Source organism: Corvus brachyrhynchos, unplaced genomic scaffold, assembly GCF_000691975.1.
Source record: "Corvus brachyrhynchos isolate BGI_N302 unplaced genomic scaffold, ASM69197v1 scaffold191, whole genome shotgun sequence".
NCBI lineage: Eukaryota > Metazoa > Chordata > Aves > Passeriformes > Corvidae > Corvus > Corvus brachyrhynchos.
The window spans coordinates 44,879-70,712 of record NW_008236487.1 but is presented as its reverse complement, the minus strand read 5'-3'; the positions used below and the strand labels follow the sequence as shown (position 1 = coordinate 70,712).

Sequence of the window (25,834 nt, the reverse complement as noted above, 5' to 3'; positions counted from 1 at the left end):
CCTGCTGAAACACTGCAGCTCCCTTTGTAAGATTCTGGAGTGATGCTGGAACCAGTTTGTTGCTTTGCTAAAAGTCCCTTCCATGTGTAAGGTATAAGCAGTTTATTTGCACCTTTGCTGTTTATGTTACATGAAGGCTTGGCACCCATTGGGTAGGGTAGAAGAGTTGACATATTTTCACATGCAGCACTCACTTTTTTTTTTAATGTACTAATTCTGATAGTGGAGCATGGCAAGAAAATGTGCTGCTTCCTTCTCAATGCACTGGAGTTTGAGATAAAGGAAGAGTCAGTCTTACTAAGTGACATTCAGTCTTTGCTTTCCTTCCTGGCTTCTGCTGGGAATATTTTGAATTTTCTCTGTTAAAATATTCGATGTTCCTACAGTCCCTCTCTGTTATGTGAAGCAATTCTCCTTTTATTCTAAGCATGTGGTGAGGCCCTTACTCAAATTGATTGTAAAACTGGCTTATTTCTCCAATTACTTTGGTCCTAAGAGGTAACAAATAGCAGCTGTAGCATAGAATTTTGCCCAAGTCTAGTCATTTAGTTGTTGCTGTTTTCCCTCCTCCTTGCTGTAGATCTCGAACTTGTTCTCTTGCACAGAAGGAATTATCTCTTGTATCTGTGTCTGGCAGCAGTTTCCAGAGTCTGCCATATTTCTCCACTGTGGTTTTCTTAGGAAAGGTGAGAATCTGAAGCTCGTTTGAGCATCTTCATTGAGAACCTCTGAAGGTGAAGTTTACTGACAGACAAACTGTGACAGTGTGAGCAGGAGCATCCAGGGATTTTCCTGCTTTGCCCAGTCCTGGGTGCTCCTCTCTTTGCAGGGCAGCAGTGGGACCTGAAGAACAGTCTGTAGCTTCTGACTGCAGGGAAAGAAATGGTTTGGGGGAAGCTAGAGGAGTGCTGCTCCCGAGTGGGAAAATCTGTCAGTCAGCAGCTGAACTGAGCTTGGTTTTAGAAAGGTCACTAGGAGAATTAGGATTGGTGAGAGATCTGAGAGATCATATTGGGGCTGTATAGTCTCGTTTGGTCTCAAGAGGTGAAAAGCTTGGCTTACTCAGGATTACCTTTACACAGGTTTTGATAGTGAGGCAAGTTTCAGAAGTTTCCTTCTTGCCCCTGCTTCCTACTATGCTTCATGACTGGACAATTACAGCTGTTTATCTGGCTGCAGTAAATTGGGTCATTGAACTGATTTGAGTTAAAAATAGGCATCTCAAACATCAGCAGCACTGATGCAACAGCAGAGTTGTGGCCAGTGGCAGGGAGGATCATAAATTCTTTTTGCTGCTGGGGCCAGAGTAACTCACAGCCGTGTCCTTGCTGTGTTATCTGCTCGCTTTATTCCGTGGTGACAGTCACATAGTAGATTTGAAAGGAAAAGGATTGAAGCTTGATTGTGGTCAGCAGATCAAAAACTGCTGTCTCAAAATTAGCTGTACTCCTCTCAGATTAACTTGTATGTTTTACAGCTCTAAATAATAATTTCCTGTCTGCTGAGTAGGCCCAGTCAAGAAGACTAATCAGTGTGCAAACATTGCCGCTAAAGAGTTCAGATGCAGAGTCTGGCTGCCAGTGATGCATGAAATGAAATAGGTCTAGGCTTCCTAGACAGGCAGCAGAGCCAGCTCTCTAATGGCTGGGCTTGATCTTGCAAATTTGTTAGCTGTGGAAAGGCTTCTACATCGCATATGATACATTTCTAAACACACCCACCAAAAAAAACCCCCAAAACAACCCAGTAAACCCCCCATCCCAAAAAGAATACCCTTAAATAACAGCCACATCACATTTACAGAAAGCTTTTTCTACCCTACTGTACTTTTTCTACCCTTCATCTTGAAGGACAAATTTGGAGAGGATGGATGGTGTTTCTTAAATGTACAGAAATGGCTGTGGGCAAGTCTAATCTGTTATCTCTTCATTTTATGAAGCAAGATAGGGAATTGAAAGAATATGTGAAGACCCCTCTAATTTTCACATATTAAACTGTTGGTTTATGTTGTGACTATCTCTTTAGGCTCCTGTCTTGTGAATTTCTCCAGTGTGGGCTGTGTTTCTATGTTATTCTCAGCCTGTGCTGCCATAGAGCCAGGAATGCAGGTTGCACGCAGCAGTGCTCTCTGGACTAGCTCCTGCAGACTTCCAAGTACCACAGAGGGAATGTGGTGCATCCTGAGATATCCCTGTCTGTTTCTGATACCTTGTTTTTTGATCCTCCTTTGTTTTGCTTCTCCTGAACTTACTGAATATTTTCTTATACAGAGGTACAGAGCTCTGTGTGATATGGGCACCTGTAAACTGTGTGTTTTTTACAGCCTGAATGGGAAGAGACACAGAGGAAACAACTTTGAAGGGAGTTATGTAGACCTAGCAGTAGAGTTTGGGTTAGAAAACTTTATGGATACTCTACTCTGTTCGTTCTTCAGAATGTCCTAACAGTAATGTATTTGTGAGTTTGCAATTTCTAATGTGCTCAGGGAAATGGATTTTTTTTGTCTTTATATTCTTCCATGTCCCAGGAACTTTTTTGTTATTTTTGTAAGTAAAGACATGAGAGACAGACTTTTTGGGAATTACTGAGGGAGAGGTGAGCAAGGCTCAGGATGGAAACATGAGTGATGGGTGATCGTCTCCTGGCTGAGCTATAGAGCAGTGGTACTGGCCCAGCTGTATCCAAAAGTGTGCATACTGCTCTCATGTGTGTGTTGCACACAACTGAAACATTTCAGTGACTGGTTAGGCTTGAGATGTGAAAGGATTCTAAAATAAGGAGGCTTCTTTCAAGATAGTTACTAAGGAACAATCCAGTCACCAGAAGCAATAAACAGCTCCTGGGAGTCTCAGAATGGAAGAACTCTCATTAACCTACTTGGAGCAAGGGGGCATGTGCACATGCATGCCTTGTAATTTCATGGCTTCTGTTCTTAGAAGGGACTGACGGTGTGTTTCTTGGACCAGAAGTGTAAGATGAAATGCTGCCTTTTGCTAATAGGGTTGGATGACCTGAAATATATCTGCACACATGGAATGTGAGGAAAGGGAGGAGGGGACAGGGTGATTTCTGATGAGTCTTGTTGCCACTCTGAACTGACCTTGCTTCTAACTCTGGTCTTTGTTTTCAGCACAGTACTGAGCAGAGATTTGTTAAGTAGCATGCTAAAATGAAATGAAGGTTTCCAAAAACATTCAGATAAGCAAGAGATTCCCACCTCACTGTAGCTGCCTTGAATTTATTAAAAATCCAACATGTCAACCTTACTACTTGTGCCTTTCTCCTCAGCTCACCAATTCTGTTGCAAATGCTTTCCTAAAGTAATTAGTGGAGCAGAAAGTAGAAGTCCCTGAATAACTGCTGTGATAAAATGGCAGTCTGTTATTGTAATGACCTATTTGTTCTTTCCTTTAGGTACAATGGCCGCAGTAGCCCAGAAGCACTTTTTGGAAGGGCAGACATATTCAGTGCCCCTGATCCAGCCTGACCTACGCAGGGAGGAGGCTGTGCAGCAGGTGGCAGATGCACTTCAGTATCTGCAAAAGGTGTCGGGTGATATCTTCAACAGGTAAAGTGCTCTCCTGAGGGGTTGGGTGCTCAGTATTCAGCATTACAAAACACAGTGCTGTGATTAGGTTGCAGCAGTGAAAGGGCATTGTGTTGGTAAGCAATGGAAGTTCAGAGAAGGGATGAAAAAGGACCAGATGCACTTCAATGTAAGTTTATTAGATTCGAGTCTGTCAAAGTTAAGCATAATGAAATGGCTGCAGTTAGCCAGAGATTGCTGGTTATTAATTTTTTATTCAGTGGCAGACTTCCACAAATTGCATTACTGCTTCTGCTGCACTTATCCTTTATTCGTTCTTGCTCATGTATTAGAGGGGAGGCTTTGTTATTTAGAGTATCTTGAAGATATGTCTTTTTGAGTCATTGTGCTTGAAGCAGCAAAGTAGAAAATGTCTCTTTGTTCTGATCTTGCAACATACAAACTGTTCTTTTTGGGCTTCTGGTGTTTTGCACTTCCCTTTTGGTTGGAAGGGCTGAGGGCATGAGACTGGGTTTCTTGCCACAGTATCATAATCCATCTAAGCCCATCTCTTCAAGGTTTTGGTCCAGACTTGGCATCTGTTGCATATGATCATGTTTAGGATTGGATCCATAAGACTGCCTATGTAGCAGATCAGAGAGATTCTTGTGTTTGCTTGCAAATGATGGTAGCTAACGTGATGCCTTTTTCCATCCAGTGCCATCTTTGACATCTCAGTTCTCTGAGATGGTGTGTAGTATCATTGGGAAGGAAACAGATCAGCATTTATCTTCTCATAGCCTAATTAGTAAAAGCAAATGCTTTGGTTTCAGGAGGTCCCATGACTATCCAGTTTAATTTATTACGGTGTGAGCAGGGTCATGACATTCTGTCTTTTTTTGAGTTTTGGAGGTTTTTTTTAAGGGTAGATTGAAGTTCTTTGGTTTCTGATAGTGCTACTTTGAAGGGCAGCCTTTGGGTGAAGAGCAGTCACCAAGGCTGAGCTCAGGTTATTGAGGGAAATAAAGGCTTTCCACTGGAATAGTTCTTTGTTTGGGCAAGAGCTGTGTGTGGGCTGGATAAGGTTGAAGACAAGGTCTCCTTCATTTGTGCTCTTCAAAGTAGGGGAACACGTCATGATCTAAGGCTGGGAGAAGGCTTTCTAGAGCTGCCGTAAACATGTGGAAAGCACCTCTCAAACTTGGGCCTGGTTGGCAGGTTGGCCTGTCTCTCTCTGTGGGGCAAATAAAGCTCTTGGTAATACAGGAGTTGCTCTTTCTCTATTTTTCCCTATTTTTCCTCTCCTCACTGCTGTCTAACACAGTACCCTGTAATTTCCCTAGGGAGACAAGCCTGCTGCTTTGTATGCAAGTCACTCCCGAGTACTGAACAGTGACTGTGATGCTGTTCCCTCACTCTTCGGTGCACTCATGACTTTTAATTACCAATTTTCTCCAACAACAGAGGAGGCTTCATTGGCTTCTTTGTTTGCTTTGCCATTCCGCTGAGGTCTTGGCTCTCTGATATAATTAATAGCAATTTAGTAATTATGCAGGCATCTGATGAGAAGTTCCATGACCTTGGTTGTTCCATGTCAATCAAGGGGCAAAGCTCTCAAGGTGAGAACTTTGCCACTTAGTGAAGAGTGACCTTTTATCTTCCCTTGCCTGAGATAAGGCAGCTCTGTCTTCCATTTCCAGGAAGGAGCTGCCTTATCTGGGGAAGCTGACTGTTCTGATCTGCAAAATAGCAGCTTGCAGTGTTGATGGAGAGGAAACTTGTTCACTGTGGGAGACTTGGCTGAGTGTGTCAAACTCATTACTTCAGTACTACAAAGATGCAGATGTTCTGAGGTTGTTTTGTGGGAACAGTTGGATTGGTACAGTGCTTTTGAGAGTGGCAAGCCAATCTGCTTTGTTGAAGGTGGAGTGAAAGTGTCTCTTACTTTCTATGAAAAAATGAATATTTCCATTGTTTCCATTTTAGCTAATCAAAGTTTCTGCTCAGAGTTGTTGCTGACATGACAATTGAGTATGAATTCTTAAAATGAATGTGTCAAGATGACACAAGAAAGATACCTTTCCATTTAGGGAGTTTGAAGAAAATACAAGGAGCTTTTCTCCTCTTCCCCCCTTTTTGGGCAATTTGGGAAATAATCCATGTGACAAGGCTCTGCCAGCCTCTCTTCTTTCCAATCATTCTCAAAGAAGCTTACTTGTTATTAACTGTGGCAAGATACTTGGTGAATGAGACACTGGAGAGTTCATTAGTTCATAGACAATCAAGGGATGTGCAGGTGCAAAACCACAGGTAAGCTACGGCTGAGACCCAGAGCATCCCCACTTGGCCCAGCCTTGGAGAGCAGGCCTGGACTGCAATCAGGAATCACTTCGAGCAGGATACATCAGCTCAGCATCCCTCTCCATCATATTCCTAACCCTCAGGGGCAGAGACCCACCTGACTTTTTCCTGACTTTTCCCAGCTCTTGGCTGCTGGGCAATACAGGTTGATGTCTTAGGCCAGTGCTGTCCAGCAGTGCCTTCCTCTGAGGAAGTCCTCTCCTCTTGGTGCTGATATCAGTGCTGTGAGGAGATCAAGAGGCTTCATGTCCTTCTCAAATTTATGCTTTGAAGTAATGGAAGTTTTAAGCTTGTGTTAACTGAATCCAAGTAATTAATCTGTTGTGGAAGCTGCAGTAAAGATCAGATTCCCTGCCTGTAGTTACTGAGATATTAATACATACCATTACTTAACATAGCCAATCTGACATAATACCTATTTGAATTTAACTCCTGGACTTTCAAGGAGGGTTTTTAATACAGATCACAGGAGGTGGGATGACCAGTTTAAACACTCAGTTAACAGTAGTTTTTCATCTATTTGTTTTCTCATTACCGGTATTTTCTGGGTGGGAGCTTGTGTTGGAATCATGTGCTTTGGAATATTTTACAAGAATGTTGTTGTGATAAGTACTTGAAATAGGTGATGGGTTTAGGTTTCCTGATATGCCCCCCTAGTTAGGTAGGCTTGTCCTTTGGGATTTCTCAGTTTCTGAGGAGTTTGTGTTGGCAGGAAATGTTAATAATCTCTAATATTGTCAGTTTGCTATTCGAAGCGTTCACTTTTTAGTAATAGATGTGTGGAAAATTGCTTTTGCAAGTTATCTCATGGAGTGTTACAGCAGTAGAAAGAAATCAAATACTTGGGATTGGAATGTTGTTATCAAGGTCCTGGTTTCTTTTGCTTGTGATCCAACCCCAAATTGTCCAGTGTACAAAATTTCTCATCCTTGTACTTCTTTTTTTCAGTTTATAGAAGAATTTCTGGTTGTTATTTTTGAAGATCTTTATTCAGTGTCTTTTGCTTGTCTGGAATAATATTTTGCTAAACCAGTGTATCCTGTTTCCTCCCCAGTTGGATTCAAACTGATTTCATATTACATATTTGAAAAGGTCTTTAATATTAAGCAAAAGTTTAACTGAGAACCACAGCTGGAAAACAAAAGCACTGTGGAAATGCTGTTAGGGGTGGTGAAGAAATCTGGTGAGGCTGTGATAAGGAAGGTAAGGAGTAGCTGGCTGGGCAGCAGAGCCTTAAGGGATGTTTAGGACAGGAGCAGAGCTGAGATGTGAGTCGTTCTGAAATTGAAAATAGGAACAAAATCGTAATCATGAGGTGCATTTGGGTGTTTTATAGCCCTCCTTGTTTTAAACTTATTACTGTGATTAGTCATGATGATCGGTAATGGAAGTGGGGGACTGAATACATCAGTGTAAATGTATTGTATTTAGGAGGCCTGTGGAATGGAAACTTGCCAAGAAGGGTCTTGCTGCAAGCTGTACTGTGCTGTTTGTTGTGCAGTGGGGCTCTGGAATGCAGCTTGGAGCTTGGACACTGCATGGTGTTGGTTCCTCTGCTGGCTGCAAGGGTTGGATCTTTCTAGGAGGAGAGCTGTCCACTGTGATGGCTCACCACGCAGGTGAGTTTACACCAAGAGACGCACTGTAGCACAGGGAACCAATTTTTCTCCAGTTAATTTGAGAGTGTTATGACTCTTGTTTAACAACAAAGTGCCTCGTGGCACTTTGAAGTTATCCCAGGGGTCATCTGAAAGAGGATGCTAGGTCTAGTTTAGTTTCAGATACCTCTCATGAGAGGCTGTGGGAGCAGTCATTTGCTGCCAGGAAGATTAAGCAGAAGCAGTGAGGTAAAGAGTGAGTGGAGTGTCCTGCAGACATGAGGACATGGAGTACGGGGAAGACATTTTGCCTGCAGATAGTTGTTATTCTTGTAGATGTATGTCCAAGTAATGTGGATTTATTTTCCTTTTAAGTGTAGCGCACCCTTTGGAAGGCACCATTCATGTGCCCTAATCCTCTGGAAGCTAACTTTGACAGCTTGTAAAGATGTAGCTTTGTCTTAGGTTACAATGTAAGATGTAACCAAAAGTATGTATTCTATCACCATCTGTTAAAAGCAGGTGGGGCAGGGTTCTTTATCTCTTCCGTGGCACATCCCTGATAACTCCCTCTGGGAGATGTCTCCTATTAATGGGCCTCATAAAATTACATCATCCCTTTGTGAGGTGCTCCACCCAAGGCGAGGAACCAACCTGGATATAATCTGAGGTTTGGAACACCGCAGTCAGCCCTTACCTACTGGATTCCCAGAGGACAAGAGCTACATAGTCACCACTGGACCTTCAGAGGAGACCAGACCCTTCTACAGGATCACTGCTTCAGCAGAACCGTGTCTCTCACCTCAAGAGGAGTGCAGCAACCACTTAATCAGACTGCTACCACCACCCTGCCTGGCAGGGTGTCGGGTCGTATCCTGACTCTGTCAGGTTAGGCCAGTGTTTCCATAGTATTGCCTTGTTACACACACTAGTAAAGAACTGTTATTCCTGTTTCTCATAAAATTGCCTGAAAGCCCCTTAATTTCAAAATTATAATAATTCGGAGGGAAGGGGATTACATTTTCCATTCCAAGGGAGGCTCCTGCCTTCCTTAACAGACACCTGTCTTTCAAACCAAGACAAGCTTCAGAGGTTCCCAGACTGTAGGAAGAAGACTTTAGGAGGTGACTCGAGGTTGTGATCAGCATGCTTGGAAGGCTGGGGGCAGCTGGCACTAACAGGCATCCTACACCCTTAAGAAGAGGCAAAGGGGGAGTGACTGTTCTGCAAGAGACTAGGTTGCAACTCTTTCTGGATGCTGCCAAAATCCTTAGGCTTAAGATCTTCTGGGACCTGATCTGATCTGTGCAAAATTGCAGGAGATGTATTCTCCTACTCCTGGAGTTGGTCTCAAAGCTGCTAAGTAAAAGGAGGCACACAACAATTTCAGACTTTAAGGAGCTCTTGAGAAGGTTCTTTCTACTCTTACAGTGGTAGTGGAATATCTTGTGGAAATATGAAACAGTTTGATCAAAACAGACGGCATGTGTAGTAGGAAAGGCAAACAGTAAGGAGAAACTAAGGTAATTTCAGTGCATATTAACTGTTGATTTATTTTAGCTTGTGCTTTTTTTTAACCCTGAGGGGGAAGTCTCTTGTTTGTGCTCTGTTCCTTGTTGGAGAAAATTCAATATTGAATAGCAGCCTTCAGGTTCCTGTGAGCTAATTTTGTCCAGCAATAAGTCTCTGTTAATTAAAAGGGTTTTGGCAAAGATCTTATGAACTTCCCCATCCAGAGAGTTGTTCCTTTGCCCCGTGGTCCCTGAGCACAGGTGGCTGTGGCTCTCTGGAAATAGGCAAGGAGAGGCAGATCATAGCAACAAATCAGTGTGTGCCTCACAGCAGAAGTGTTCCCTTATTTCTTAGCCCACAGTTTTGGCAATATTGTCAGATTCTCCCACTATTTGTGACACAACTGCCATGTTATTCTTTTATTACACAAAGTGATAGCTCTACCTTCCCAACCAGCTTCAGACACTGGAGATTCACACGTGTTGGAGTAATTTTCTGTTCCCGTGGATGACTTTTGTGTACTCAGTCAGCCCTGGAGGGAGAGATTCAAACAAATCATTTTGTTTTACAGGCATGACTTCCATTAGGGATTCAGCATGGAGAAAACTGTCTAGAAAATAACACTGAGTGGCTTGAAATGTGTATTACAGGCTGTCTCCTATGGAAGTGGGAAGTGTGCACACCAAGGGGAGAGTTGGGGGAGGAGCACCAGCGCCAAAGGTCTGTTCTTCACACTTGACTGGTGGATTAAATTCCCTTTCCATGGTGCTTCTTTCTGACTTGCTGTGGTGCTGTTGCTGGGTTTTGCAAATGGGGAAGGTTATAAGGGTTTAGATATAAATGCAACTGACAGTTGAGTCAGAGCAGTGCTTTTGGAGACAGTAGACTCATTTGTAGATGCTAAGGAAGGAGTTTCTGGTTTTATTCCATCTAAATCCTCCAAAACCTAAATTACCCACCTGGGGTTTCTCTTTAACACACTCTGCCATCCAAATTTTTTATCCCAGGCTCCAGAAACTTTCATCCCCTTCTCTAAATCCTCCAGACATACATTTTATTGAAGGAATTCACCATGCTGTGCCATTAATAATTTTATCCCCTCCTTTCCCTGGCACAGCATGGTGAATTGAATTCCTTTCTTAATTTATCTAAGAATATGATCCTTATTCTGGATTAATGTGCATTATAAAACCGGGTATTTGCATTTTAATATACTTCTAGGACTCTTGTTTTGGATCAACCAGCAAAGCTGAATCTGAAAACATGCTTGATGCCTAAGAGGCATAACAAGAAATTCCTTTTAGAAGAGGTGGTAAAGCTGTTGCACTTCTGCTCTGTGGTAGTGCAGTAGGAATAGCTTTTCTGATTATCTATGACATATATATAACAGTCCTATATACATATATATATATACATATATGTATACACACACACACATATATAACATTCCAATAGCTCAGTACCAAGAAGCAAGGAAGTTCATGGTCTCCACAGTGCAGTTCTCTCTGTTGCTTTGTCCCAGTAACTGGGTAGTTTGATTTTGCTTCAACAATACTTTTGAAAGTGACATCCTGGATTTTGTTAATTCCAGAATGAGCTCAGACTCCATGTGGTTTTCTTTCCTTTTGAGGAAGGGAGGGTGAGAAACTCACAACTGAGCACCTGGCAGGGTTTTCTTTCTTTTTTCTAGCACATGGGCGATTTAGGGGATGGGGAACAACCAACCACACAGCCAAAATCATGCCCTTCATTACACTTCATGCTTACTTTTAGCTGGGATGAGGGGTTTAGCTGCTGTTAAAGCATTGATCATGAGAACTTTTCCTGTGTATGTCACAGGGAAAGTGGTTAAGCTATTAAAGTGTATGAATTTACAGGTCTGGCAGTTTTGGGGTGGGGAAGGAAGTTTAGAAGGTACACTGTACGAATTTGTTCTAGTGTTACTGTAAAGATAGTCTTTCCAACAATGACTATTTGTGAGTTAGTGCATGGGAAAGGTAATTTCTAAAATGACAATGGGAAAAATGAAATCATGTGTCTAGACCAGTTCTAAAGGTGTCTGATCACTGACATGCCTTACACTGTTTCATTGAAATGACAGAGCAGCTGTCCGTGCAAGCAGAGAGGTATCTGCTTTTTGATGCTGTTAGGAACATCTCTGCTCGTGGCCCAAAGTTTTCAGGGGAAAAGTAACTAGAAATTCCTCAAGAAAGTAAGAAAGTGCTGTAATCACTCAGGAAAGGTGTTAGATGAATAAGGTATCATAAAGAGTTGTTCTAATTTGTTGAAGAAGCACACTCAAATTAGCTTGTTGATGGGCATATCATAGGAGGTGCCTTCTGAGATTTGAGCGACTGCAATTGATTGTAGGAAAATGAAGAAGTAGCACTAAACAACCTCTGTTTCTGAAGAGTAAGTATTATGAAATAAAAAACTCCATTTGCAAAAAATATGTGAAGATATCTTTCCTTTAAGAGAAGAAGGCGTGTTTTGAAACAGAGGATCCATTAAGAGAAGTTCTCTCTGAAAGCAAGGGTGAGAAAGGGAAAAAAAGCTGCTAGCGAGGAGGGTTTGTAACTGCCAAAGGGCTGGTTAAGTGTTTTTGAGAAAGTGTATCTTAAGTGGTTGGACTTGTTTAATTGTAGCAAAATTTTGAATGAGTCTTGGGAATCCACGCTACTCCTCACAGGATGCTGAACAGGATCATTGCTGAGCAAAAGAAGTGAGTGCAAGGAAATAGAAGAAATTTCACTGAGATGTAAGCTGTTGAAAAGTACAGGGATCACTGCAACAAACGTGATAACCAGAAACATAGTACTGAGTGCAAAACAAAGTGACCTGGACACCCCAAGTCATGCTTCAAAGGCTGGTTTGGTCATTTACCAAGTATCTGATTACAACTTCAGCAGGTCAGCACAGTGAGGGAAGACCACAGAGGCAGATCCTTATTATGTGATGCAAGTCAGAAAGGAAGTAAGCGTTTTGAGAAGAGATGAAGTGTAGTTGTCTTTGAAACAGACATTTTATGGTAGCAAGTCCTTTTTCTTGGTTAGGCTTTCCTTCTCCTGAATATTCAAGTCCAATTTTGCAGGACAGCAGTTTTTATAGAGTAAGCACTAGCTTGTAAATGATAGCTTTTAGATATGCGTTATTAAAAAGTAGGGTTCGACTTGTGATCTGCTAGTAAAATTTCATGTGATTGCCATCAGCTGCTTGGAAGTGGAGAAAATTTCAAGTCAATGCAAAAGCCTTTACTTGTAGACATGTGTTCTAAGTGTGGGTAAAGGCTACATTTTGGATTCCAAGAAAGAAGTGGTGAGAGAATGGTCAATGTTTTGTGTCAGTCCTTGCTGGCTGTAGTTTTTTCTGCAGAGCAGCAGTGGGATGGATTTGGTGATGGGAAGGCACTGAAAAAGGCAGATGAACTTGCACAGGTGGCCTTAAACTCAGCAAAATGGAAAATTAGGCAACTACTGAAAGGTATGTGCTAATTCCTGTGAATTAATGCACAATTGTTCAGGTTAATGAATTATGGACTGAAAATCGGATCTGCTGAGACTGTACTGTGAATTTCCCTAGGTTTTCTTTGTTCCAGGGGACAAATTATTCCACTCTTGGTTTCACAAGCAACCGAGATCTAATTAACACTTGGAAATTGCTTTGAGATCTTTGGGTGAAAAGCTATGAAGTTCTAAGGATATTTGATTAAATGCAAAGAAAAGCAGTACTTTTCTTGGAGCACGATGAGAGTGTGAACTCCTATCACCAGGAATCATTTTCTGCTCTGGAGGCAGGCATGTTTTGCTCAGTATTCTTATTCTTGATGACAATGGCTTGTTTTGGTGAGATCAACAGACTAGGAGCAGTGTTTGTGCTGTGTGTTGTCATGGTGTAAAGGAGTGGGAGCTCAGCTTTCCTGATAGGTTCAGCCTTACATCAGGGCAGGACCTGCAGGGATGATCACTTAATTGTTTTTTGCTACACTTGTGTAACTGAGTACTCCTTACCTTGGTCAAGAAAACTGATTTAAAAGCATTTGGAAGGTATGGGGGAAAGCTAGGAATAAAGAGTAACTTCCTAACTGCCTGGCTGGGGGAGAGGAAGGCTCTGCAAATGGTCACTCCTCCCACATGATCATGGGGGTGTATTTTTGGTCAAGTGAGGCACAGGCTAAAAGGGCTGGGAGGGCCACTTGTCAGTACTCGTTTCCTGCTGTTGCTACCTTCAGGTGAAGGTCAGGAGAAACAGCATTTCTGGCTGGTGGCTTATGAATTTCTCTTGCAGTCCCACCTGGGAGAGGGCACAGATCAGACATTTCAGTTGAGGCTGATCTGTCTCCTGTGACTACTGCTAGTAGGAAACTGGAGCGTAATGTCAATTAAGAGTGAGCTGTGTAACAGAAATAATGTCTATGTAGAATCAGACACAGTACCCTCAGTGATCCAGAGGAATCTTAGACCTTTTAAAGGTGTTAGCTCTCCCTGCCGCCTGATACAGTTCACCACAGGGTCACCTGGATGTTTCTCCACTGCTTGTGTTTCCTGTGACTCTGTAGTGATACACATTTTCTTTTCAATGGGGACGGGCAGGAGGATCTTTGGCTAGTCCGAGAATGGAGCTTTGATGTGAGAAGGAGAAACTAGTGTTTGTGTACACACAGTTGATTAATTTAAGGTTACAAGGCGCCAAAACACCTTCTCAAGCTATCTGCCAAATAAGATCTATTACTTCAAACAACATGGAAAAAAACCTTACTTTTGACAGTCTTGTAAAATTCTGTCCAAACAGGATTAGCCTTCCTTTAACAAGTGATTAAAAAAAAAGAAGATAAACAAAACTGAAAACACTTAAGGCTATTGCTACAAAAGATTGATCTTCAGTGGGTAAATACTTACGAGATTTTTGCGAGGATGAGTGGAGACTCTAAAGATAACAATCCAGTTACTATACTTTATTAGTAACTTTTCTAGTAAAAATACTTTTCTGTGTCATGGTTTAGCATAGTTTGGGTTTTTAGTTAAGGAGGGGCTCCACCAGCCACTGAAGTGATTCTTTGCAAAGAGCTGCTTACAGCTTCCTCTAGACCCAACAGAACCAATCAACTGCCTAGTGTGAATACTGGCAACTTTTTAAAGCCACTTAAGAAGCTTGACACGCCTCTGTGATCCACATTTAAGAACGAACAAACCCCGGGAAAGCTCTCTCTTGCTTTCGGACAGGTAACTGGGGGCCCGCGGCACAGCTTGGCTGAAGATCTCAGCCGCTTCTGCTCGCTGGACGTGCGGCGCAGCCCCCTCAGTGCCGGCCGGGAGACAGCCGCCCCGGAGCCCGCGGCCCTGCTCCGTGCAGGCCCTCGCCTTGTGCGGCCAAAAATTCATCTGAGGCTGCCCTGCCCGGCAAAGATCATGTGACCAACAGCGAGAAGCGAATTCCAGCTGCAAGGCCCGGGTGAGATTAACCCTTTTAGTACTGTAAGATGCTCCCAGAGATGGGTGAAGAGAACCTTTGCTTCTGAACAGCTCATCCTTAAAATGCTACCCCATTAGCTAAAGATTGGACCCTTGAAAGCAGTTGTGGGGAAAGCTGTAAGTCGAGGGAAGGGATTTTCACATGTGAGCAGAGAACCATCCCGGGTGGTTGTCTTGCTGTGACATTGAAGCCATGAGAGAACTGTTTCTTGTGGAGATGTCTCCATAGCATGAGCAAGACAGACTCCTCTCCCTAAGTGAACTGAAAAAAGAGATTATTATAGAGGTGGTAAACTGACTAAAAAAATCTCAAGGGTTGTCTTTTTACGTTGTCAGTGGGAGAAGGGAGAAAGGTGGGGGGAAGAGAAGTGTTCTGAAGGTTTAGTCGGACTTTTTTTTTCTTTCTTTTAGGTGTGTTAATAAACTTCTTTATATTCTTTTAAGTTTTGTGCCTGCTTTGCTTTCTCCTAATTCTTATCTCACAGAAGGAAAATAAGTAAGTAATGGATATTTTGAACCAAACCACTACAACTAGTTACAGTACTAGTATCAGTTACTACACCACCGCTCCTATGAGGAAAGGCTGAGAGAGTTGGGGTTGTTTAGCCTGGAGAAGACTCCGAGGAGACTTCATTGCAGCCTTTCAGTACCTAAAAGAGGCTTATAAGAAAGATGAAGACAAACTTCTTAGCAGGGCCTGTTGTGATAGGACAAGGAGTACTGGCTTTAAATTAAGAGGGTAGATTCAGACTAAATATAATGTAGACATGTTCTGTGATGAGGCTGGTAAAACACCAGAACAGATTGCTCTGAGTATTCAGGGTCAGGTTGGCTAAGGCTCTGACCAACTTGGATCATCTGAAGATGTCCCTGCTCACTGCAGGGGATTGGACTAGATGGCTTTAAGGGTCCCTTCCAACCCACACTATTCTGTGATTCTATACTGACTGTCATCAGCTGCCTAGTATCTCAAGACTCTTCCTGTGGCTACTGCGTTGGGAAGCAATTCCACTGCCAATGGAGGACAAGGTCACTTGTGAAAGGTCACAAAAGGTCACTTGTGAAACTCCAGCAGTACTGGTAAAGAACCATTTTATCCATTTGTTCTTTTAGAAGTAATGGAGTTCTTAAAGTCGTCTTTCCTAAAAGTTGTCACTGTGATGGTAGAACCTGTGTAGTATATGTATAATAACTCTGTCAAAGGAGAAATAGTTTGACCAAAAGTAGCGTGTACAGTTTAAAGATCTAATGGTGTATTTTATTTGCAAACACAGACTTTCTGCTTAGTATATATTTCTTCTAAAATAACCAAAAGCACATCTGCTTTTAGATCAGTTGGTGGTGGGAGGCAAGTAAAGAGCTTGGAAGGTGGAAGAGGAACTTGTTTGTGACCTTTTTCTACTAAGAGAAAAAGAGAAGCTGCTTTTCTGGAGAGGAGAACAAGCTGCAGAGGAAAGGGGAGGAGGGTGCTGTGATGATAGGTCAACATTCTAAGTTTCCAGTTTTACATAAACTTAATTCACAGTAGCAGGAGGGCCTTGTGAAATGAGAGGTTAAAAATCAAAATGAAATGGTTTTGTGTCAGAACATGACCTGTGGAAAGTGATATATGCCAGATCCTGCTGAGGATAACCTGGCAACATGGATCACTCTCCAATCTGCAAAGCCATTCGGCATCACAGGAGCACGGCAATATGCGCATACTGAAACACCTGCAAATCAGGCTCGAGGAGCAATCAAAGTGAGATAAACATTAATTAGTATAATATCCAAACCCTTAATGGAGGAAGGAACGTTGATTACACAGCCTCACTTGGGATTTCTTTCTGTCAGAGATGGTGTATGATGACAGTTTCTGATTACACTTACTCAGACAAGAAGTAAGACTTCTAAAACTGCTTAAATATGGAGAGAGAAGAGCAGAAAGCAAACAAGTTGATCTTTCTATGAGTGGTTGAACATGTTTGGCTCTTCATAAGAGTATGTATTTTTCCTTTTTGCCTTTCAAACTTTTGAGGCGAATTGGCTTTGTGAGCCAGTTTTGAATGCTTCCCTGGATCACTGTAAACCATAAATGTCTTAGCAGACTTTCCTTTGCTCTCCCCATCTGAATCCTGAGATGTTGCCAGCTGCTGGGGCAGAAGCACTGTGTGGGAGTGGAGAATGGGCTTCTCACAGTGTTCATTTTTGACACTGTTTTGTTCCCTTGTTACCCTGCTCCAGCATCAGCTGCTTGGAGAGTCTGGGAATAAAATAAAATACAAGAACCATAAACTCCATCACTTCTTATTCATGCCTCCTGCAGTAAGGGAGGAATTTAATAAAAGCACACTTCATTTAGCACAGAAAAAAAAGGCAGCTTGACTTTTAGGCAAGAAGCCAAGGTTTTATAAAATAAATTTACTATGTGTACCCTGAAGTTTAGAACAGCAATGCCAAGCATCTCCCTGCTATCTTTCTGGCTTGGAGCTTGGGCTGGGAGGTGACCAGAAGCCTGATTTGCTGTGATGTGTTCAGTCCTCATTTATGGAAAAAGTAATTTAATACTTCGTCTGCCTTATCCTCCTGTGCAACTTCATTTCTCATTCTGCTCTGTAATGTTCTTTCTCCTTGGTTGATTGCTTACTTTTGTACTTCAGACATAAAATTGAAATTCTTTGGTATTCTAGAAAGGTTTGCTCCAGCCTCTGTGCCTACCCTTTCTTGTTCACCTCAGTGTGCAGCTTGCCTATCCTCTCTCCTACTTCAGAAGTTTTGTCATCCCTGTCACTTTCGGGTGACGTGGACGTTCAACACAGGGAGCAGAGTCTCCTGCTGCTGTGATGCTTCCTTACAGCTGAATTCTGTAAGGAAGCTGAATTCTGTCTTTCTCATCCACCTTTCTGGGAATCTGCCAGCCTGTCTTTAAACCTTCCCTGATTTTAAACTTTTTTTCCAATGCTGTCTGATCCCTAGCAAATACAGATGATAAAAATCAGAATTTTTTTGGTTGGCACTGTGGAGTGCTTGGAGACTCACATGCAAATGTAGCATTATTGCCACTTCTGACAGTACTGTCAGGCAGTATCTAGTGTCCTGGATGCCAGATTCCTAATGCCTCAAATCTTTTTCCTGTGGGAGTAAGGAAACAGTGATTTTCCCACCATGAATAGACACAGATACAGTAGAGGTCTTTCAGTAGACACCTGAATGTGAGATTTATCAGAGGAGTTATAAGGGAATCAGAGGCAGTGATCTGCTCTGTGGTTGCAGATGGGGCAGAGGATAGGGGGCCAGCAAGAGAGGCCCCGGAGGGCTCCCAAGAACTGGGAGGAAGTATTCCTGGAACTTGCTGTGGGTGTTGGAGAAAATTGCCTGTAAAATGGAGAGTAGCTTAAGGCAGCAGGATGAGGGCTTTAGAACAAAGGAGAAACAAGATCTAAGTTGGGGGTGAAGTGCAGAGGGGTTGAGGGCAAAAATATTTCAGAGGGACAAGAGAAAGTGAAAGCTTGAATCAAAGCAGCTGAAAGATTGGCTTTAATATCTGCTTAGATCAAAAAATGAAAGTCTGTATGGATTAAGAGATAATCCACTAGATAGATTTAATCTGCCACGTGTATTGCTTCCTCAAAGAAAAGCACTGGGAGGGGAAGGTTGATTTGGCTCAGTGCCCAGCATTTGAAGGTAGGTGATGTATTCTCCTTTTTCTACGGACCCCCCTTTCACTTGTCCTGGATGAAGCACATTACTGCTGAAAGGGAGGGGCTGTCGATGTAGCCTCCTGCTCCTTTGCAACTCCAAAGTCACATTGAATTTAACTAAAGGCGTGTATCAGGCAGAAAAGAGCCCTGAGAGCAAAATAACACAGTAATGACTAAGAAAGTAGGCATGGGGTAGGTTCAGATGCTCATGGTGGTTTTGGCTGCTTGAGCAATGGGTTCTGAGAGGCAGTATTGGGCCATTTTGTTAACACTTACCTCTCTTGTCCTGATTGTCCTTGTTCTCCCTTAAGTGGAGGTTAAGGTCTGAGTGCCACCTTGCCAGCACTGCCCCTGCAATCCTTGGCCACATCCCTCCATCCCTTCCTTCCTGTTTCCTTTCTTTACAAAAACTGGTTGTGTCCTTTGAGTAAGTTCAGTTTCCACAGCAGTAGAAATAGTTGATCAAACGTGAGAGGGTTTTCTCCGTGTATTTTTCCAGTAAGAATATGGTATTTGTCTCTTCTAACTAACACATACAGCTGTATCTTGAACTGTTCGTGCATAACAGTGTTGCACTTCTGGGAGCTTGTACATGTGATAGAATTTGGATTAATTGGATTGAGGCGGTTTCTTTTTTTTTTTTTTCCTCAAAGTTATCTTGTTCAGCAACAAATAAATTAATTCTGTAGACTGATATGTATTCCTTCTGTGTTGTGGGCCTCCACTGTACCACCTCAGGTGAAGGTTTTTGGCAGATCTCCTAAGGTCAATGGGATTTGGGCTGTCAAATCCTAGAGCACGAGATCACAGGAGAAAGTATAGTGCCTCAGAGAAGATCTGTCATGGTTTGAAACACCTGAGCTGGCACTGGACAGCTTCCCCAGCTTGTGCTGGGAGTGGGCTGTCTGCCTGGTACTGTCTCCTGTTACTGATTATATTTGGTGGGCAGTGGGGATGGATGTCTTCTGCCTTTTTTTTTTCTTTTTCTTTGAGTGAGGGAAGAGAGAGGAAGAGATTGGTACCTGGTGAAGCACTGGGCGTAATGTGGGGCAGGAAGGGGAATGAGGGAAGTGTTTGACTGCCTCACTGGACCCACTCACATTCATGGAGTGAAAGGGAGGAGAACACTTACTGGTTTCTAGGCCTGAGCTTGCATAACTATTTGCTTAGCACTTCCTTCTGGGAGAGAAATATGTGCCTTGTCAGATCCTGAAAACTGTGTCTGGAAGTCAGCAGGGTACTGGCTAAAAGGCAGTTGATACCTTGCTTTTATTTGGAGCTTCAGGAAAGCTTTGTGAAGTTCTTCTAGGAGAGAGGTCTACTCACAGGTGAGAAAGAAAATTGCATCATTGATTTGAGGGAGAGCAGCAAAGCAGAAATAAATAGCTAGGTTTTTTCAGCTTTGAAGGGAAATAAAAATAGTCAGATGCCCCTAGGAGCAGTACTGGAAATAGAGTCAATCAATACAATTATGAAACTTCTAGAAAAGAGGTGAACTGTGAGGTGGGAAAATTTGCTGGTGAGAGCAGTTAGGGAAGATTTAGGTCCTTCAGAGGCATCTCACACTTGAACAAAAGGCAATGGGACAGCCCTATGACACATGGAATTTGCTGCAGACAGGTGCCAGGGAATGCGCACTGAAAGGAACAACAGAAACTACTCTGAGAACTTATCAAGTGTGTAAGTGATGTGGACTTACTCCACTGAGGCAGAAGGAGGGTGTGGGAAGGAAATCATGAACAGATTTGTACTCAGTGTTGGTACAAAATACAAGCTGTTAGACTGTGTTTAAAATAAAAGGATGGGGAAATGGAGAATAATTCTGAGAGGGAGAATCTCATGAGGTTCAATTTTGCTCATCTCCCACTCCAAACAGAATAAGGTAGAAACAGGCTGTGTGCTATCATGCCATATGCATCAGGAAGGATTTTTCATGCCTCGAGGAAGAGGAGAGCATGGCTGTAAACAAACAGAAATACTTGACACTGTTTAGAGAAAGTGGGGTGGTTTTTTTCAGAATGGTACAAGGAGAATAGGCTGCTTGTACTTACTGTTTTTCACTACCTACATTGAGGGGGGGCTTTATACTTCTATACTATAATAGGGATTGTGCTGCCCAAAGTGAAAATACAGGAAAAGATGGATTTGGTACAGTTTGAAATTGGGAATCATGGATCACTGCTGATCTCAAATTTGTTACTGAAGGGAATTAGAGAGACAGAGCAGAAAAAGAGCATGAGAGCTCTCTCCTCAAAAGCAAAGAGAGACTCCTGGTGAAACTTAAAGGCAGTACTTGAGATTGATTTTTACAGGCACAGAATGGTCTGATGGAACTCATTGCTACAAAACAGTGCTGAAGTGGGGTGCTCTCTCTCCTAATGGGTTATGTAGCTATAAAAATATTCTTCCCTGGCTTCACTGGAGGGGTGAAAATTCAGAAGACTTTTCAGCTTTTGACCTTGAAGCTGGGGAGAACCTGCCAGTTATGCATGGGGAAGGAGGGCTCTCCTGAGAAGGTGACCCCGTCGTTACCTGTAGCTGATGCCTGCTCCCAGCATCCCTCCTAAGCTCTGGTTGGACCTGTGAGACAGTTCCAGCAGCACGGCAGCCCCTGTGCACAGCATGGAGGCAGTTTCAGTTGTGTCCCTGGCTGCCAGGTGGGAAAGGAATATGTCGACAATGTGAATGCAGAGCTACTTAACCACTGACTGCTCTCCCCTGCTGCCACGGAGTGCTTTTCACCTCAGTCCCAAAGCATTCTGATGCTGATCTCTTGGCATAGTTTATCCCCAGCTGGCAACCAAGCACCACACAGCCCCTTGCTCACCCTACTCCCTGCAGGGTGGGGGGGAGGAGAACTGGAAGGGTAAAAGTGAGAAAATTCATGGATTGAGATAAGAACGGTTAAATAATTGAAATAAAATAAAACAATCATGTAATGTAAATGAAAATAACAGAAAAGAGAAATAAAACGCAAGAAAGACAAGTGATGCAAGTAAAAACAATTGCTCACCACCAACCAGATGAAGCCTGTCCAGTCCCCGAGCAGTGGACCCCAGCCAACACTCTCCCTAGTTTGTATGCTAAGCATGATGCCATATGGTCTGGAATATCCCTTGGGTCAGTTGGGATCAGGTGTCCTGGCTGTGTCCCCTCCCAACTCCTTGTGGTGGGGTGAGAGGCAGAAAAGGCCTTGACTCTGTCTAAGCTCTGCTCAGCAATCTTACTGTTTTTCACTACCTACATTGAGGGGGGGCTTTATACTTCTATACTATAATAGGGATTGTGCTGCCCAAAGTGAAAATACAGGAAAAGATGGATTTGGTACAGTTTGAAATTGGGAATCATGGATCACTGCTGATCTCAAATTTGTTACTGAAGGGAATTAGAGAGACAGAGCAGAAAAAGAGCATGAGAGCTCTCTCCTCAAAAGCAAAGAGAGACTCCTGGTGAAACTTAAAGGCAGTACTTGAGATTGATTTTTACAGGCACAGAATGGTCTGATGGAACTCATTGCTACAAAACAGTGCTGAAGTGGGGTGCTCTCTCTCCTAATGGGTTATGTAGCTATAAAAATATTCTTCCCTGGCTTCACTGGAGGGGTGAAAATTCAGAAGACTTTTCAGCTTTTGACCTTGAAGCTGGGGAGAACCTGCCAGTTATGCATGGGGAAGGAGGGCTCTCCTGAGAAGGTGACCCCGTCGTTACCTGTAGCTGATGCCTGCTCCCAGCATCCCTCCTAAGCTCTGGTTGGACCTGTGAGACAGTTCCAGCAGCACGGCAGCCCCTGTGCACAGCATGGAGGCAGTTTCAGTTGTGTCCCTGGCTGCCAGGTGGGAAAGGAATATGTCGACAATGTGAATGCAGAGCTACTTAACCACTGACTGCTCTCCCCTGCTGCCACGGAGTGCTTTTCACCTCAGTCCCAAAGCATTCTGATGCTGATCTCTTGGCATAGTTTATCCCCAGCTGGCAACCAAGCACCACACAGCCCCTTGCTCACCCTACTCCCTGCAGGGTGGGGGGGAGGAGAACTGGAAGGGTAAAAGTGAGAAAATTCATGGATTGAGATAAGAACGGTTAAATAATTGAAATAAAATAAAACAATCATGTAATGTAAATGAAAATAACAGAAAAGAGAAATAAAACGCAAGAAAGACAAGTGATGCAAGTAAAAACAATTGCTCACCACCAACCAGATGAAGCCTGTCCAGTCCCCGAGCAGTGGACCCCAGCCAACACTCTCCCTAGTTTGTATGCTAAGCATGATGCCATATGGTCTGGAATATCCCTTGGGTCAGTTGGGATCAGGTGTCCTGGCTGTGTCCCCTCCCAACTCCTTGTGGTGGGGTGAGAGGCAGAAAAGGCCTTGACTCTGTCTAAGCTCTGCTCAGCAATAACCAAAACATCCCTGTGTTATCAACACTGTTTCTGTTGCCAGTTCTCTATCTTTCTGTGCCTCAAACAGCCACAGGAACATCATGCTGTGAGTCATGGACTAATCCTACTTTATGCTGGAGTACCTAAAGCTCTCAATAGGATGGATACAAGCACGTCTCAGCCAGCACTGTTTTGCTCTGTGAAACAACCCAGTCCCCTGAGATTCACATCCTTCTCTGAGGGGCTGGGCATCGGCTGTTGCAAAAAAACCCCAACTTGTTCTGGATTCTTCAGCTTAAGAAATGTTCTTGCCTCCTAGAATCTCTCAGCGGGTGGAGGCCAGCCGGGCACAGCTCCAGGCAATTGGGGAGAGAGTCACACTCGCCCAGGTGAAGATTGAGAAGATAAAGGGCAGCAAGAAGGCTATTAAGGTAGTGACTTCAATGAAGGCTGCATGGCCTCTTTTCTTTCTTCTTTCTTTACTCCTGATGTAAGCTCTGGAGAAGAAAATGTGCTCAGCTGCTGCAGCTGCTGCCCACTCACCTCTCCATGACTTGCTGCTGAGCAGGATTGTGATGAGAATCCCGTTCCTGACTTGGCTAACTGATGAATTTTAGACCCATGAGCCACACAGCTCCAGGCTTTATGTAGCCTTTATAGGCTTCTGTCCCAGCTGCTTCCTGAGAAAGAGAGAAGGCCTGTGCTGAGCTAAGCCTAACGCTCTCACACTTCAGGCTCATAGACACTTTGGTTATTTGAATGAAAGCTGCTGTTAGAGAGACTCCCCTTAGTGTATCTTAATCCCATAGAGCCGTGTAAAACTGGTGAAAATCCTTCTTTCCCCATTCTTGCTCCATTTTATAGCCTTTCCAACTCCTTTCCTGCCAGTGGAAGCCTTTTTGCCAGTCATCTCCTAGTACTTTTGGAGAGAGAGAAAGAAAAGCTCTGGCAGTTCCAGATTCAGCAGTGGCAGCCCATGTGTGTTTGGGTCTGTGCACATAGCCCTTAGGAGCCTGTCGACTCCAAGGCTGTCCATTCCCACTGGCAGCACAGATTGCATGTTTACTCCACTCCATGTGTTTCTGTATTGTAGGATTGCCTAGTTGTTGGGATTTTTCAGTCCCTCCTTGTTTCTCCATAGGTATTTTCCAGTGCCAAGTACCCAGCCCCTGAACGGCTGCAGGAGTACAGTTCAATTTTTGCTGGTGCAGAAGACCCAGCTAAACAGAAATGGCCAAGACACAAGATTCAGAGCAAACACCGAATGCTGGATGAAAGAGCTTTGCAGGTAAGGAGGAGAACAGACCTTGGGAAGGACAAGCAAAGAGGCTGTTAATCTCTTTGACAAAGTGGGCCAGGGCTTTGGGACATAGGCTGGGAGTAGAATATATTTTCCTTTGGTCTGTCAGTGGGGAGGGTGTGAGGTCAGGCTGGGGAGCTTATGGAGATGCCAGTTGGAGAGGGCCATGTCAGTACAAGAGCCTGTCTAGGTGGCTGTCAACTGCCAGGTCTCTGGAGCAGTTCCATTTCCTGAAATGCTTCTGTTTCCTGCAGCAGTGTTGGTGGGTGATGCTGCCTGATCTTAAGGCTTGGCTGTGCATAGTGAGGCAGCTGGGATCAGGCTCTTAGTTGTTTCAGAAATAGTTTCTGAAGGCTCTGATGTAAGTTCTGGTGAGAGGGGAAAGGTAAGAAGCCTTGTGAGTGTGTCAGGAGAAAAAGGAGTCTTTCATTAGAGCATTTTTCTGCCTCAGGAAATCATTGCACTTAGGCATTGTCCCTGGGTTGGAAGGAGAGGAGGAAGAGTTGCCATGCTTGAAGTTTAAAAGTTGCAGTGTATGTGTGTGTCAGGAGTAGCAGATGTGCTGTTCCTGGCAGGTTAAGGATCAACTTGACAACTTCCCTGCTTTCCTTTCTCCTAAGGAGACTTCCTTCTTCATCCTTGTGTGACTTGGCCAAAAATAAAGCTGCCACTGAATAATTTATCATGCTAAATTTTCCTGAGTGTTAATGGAGTTGAGACCTCACACAGCGAGGTAGTTATGAATATTTCAACCAGGCCAAGGAAGCAGGATTGCTGGCCCAATGGACAGCTGGCAAACTTGAGCAGGGTTCCTGCTTCCTTCCAGTCCTGCCAATAGCACAGGCAGAGCTTCATGGGACCTGCTGGTGTCTGGCAGAGAGGCCAGCAAGTGCTGCTGTCTGGCTGGTGGCCCCATTGCACTGGAGTGTGGGGGGAGCACAGGCAGGCAGGGAGTGAACAGGGAGATGGGTTCCCCCCCTCAAGGGCTGGTGCCAAAGTACAGCCCCTTGCACAGGGAAGGGATTGAGAAGAACATCAGCTGTTAAAAAGGAGTGTCCCACAAAGAACAAATGGTGTGCCTGTTCAACTGGCCTGCTGGCTCCAGTAAGCACCGCATGCCATTCCCCACAGCCGTCTGCCTGGGATGCCACCTCTTCCAGTCCCAGTCAGTCTCTCTCCCACTGCCATGTTCTGCCCTTTGTGACTAAAGCTGCCATCATCACAGGGACTTTGTTTCAGGCCCTGGGGGATGTTTGCTCCCCTCTTGCAACCCATCTTTTGATCCTCCTTTGGGACTGTTGGTCTTTCTCTGGCTTTGCTGAGTCTGCCTCATGCAGCAGTTGTCACTCTTGCCAAGATCACACACATGAGCTCCTGCAGCTCCTCTGAGGGGTGGGGGGATGCTGCTGTCAGCTGGTGAAGGATGGAGGGACTGATGTGCTGAGTGGGGCTCAGTGTGGCCAAGCTCCAACCACTTTCCAGGGGGACAGGCCCTTCTCGGCCATAGCTGAGCCAGAGCCTGATGTGCCTTGCAGTAATGAAACGTGACAGGGAGAAGTCTAATGTTTGCATTTATGCCCTCCTCAATTATTCAGGGCTTTCATCAGAGACTCACTGCCTGTTTTCACTTCTAACGAGAGCCTCTTTGCTGGGAGCAGTTGCAATGGCCTTTACTAAACTGCACTTGCACACGTGCACACACCACCTCATCAGGAGAGCAAACTCTGCTCAGGTCAGTTTGAGGGGAAGTGGTGGCAGCCTGTGCTCAGCCTTTAGGGTTTTTGCTCTGGGGGATAAGCAGCTGAGTTGGAAATGTCTGTTGTTCTGCAGTTTATTTTAAAATGCTTTCCCCTTGGAATTTCTTCTTGCCCCCTCCACCCCAAGCAAGTGAAAACTCAGCTGTTTAGAGGATGCTGTTTAGGTTGGTAAGGGTAAGAAACACAGTGCTTGTGGTAAGACTGGAAAGCCAGTTGCTTTGCACACTGCAGTGGTGGGAGCAAGGCAGGGTT

General features: G+C 43.9%; 1 protein-coding gene across 5 annotated transcripts in view; it reads left to right on the top strand.

Moving 5' to 3' along the window:
* Positions 1-25,834, top strand: part of WASH1 (WAS protein family homolog 1) — a 43,221-nt gene that overhangs the window by 8,756 nt on the left and 8,631 nt on the right. For 3 of the 5 annotated variants that reach the window (XM_017726223.1, XM_017726222.1, XM_017726224.1), the window contains exons 2-4: positions 3,415-3,568; positions 22,845-22,956; positions 23,667-23,813. In XM_017726223.1, the coding sequence (XP_017581712.1) occupies positions 3,420-3,568; positions 22,845-22,956; positions 23,667-23,813 (408 nt within the window). In that variant the 5' untranslated portion in view covers positions 3,415-3,419. Of the gene's footprint in view, positions 1-3,300; positions 3,321-3,389; positions 3,569-22,844; positions 22,957-23,666; positions 23,814-25,834 lie in introns of those variants that run through there. The other 2 variants (XM_017726225.1, XM_008643975.2) reach the window with 2 other exon arrangements.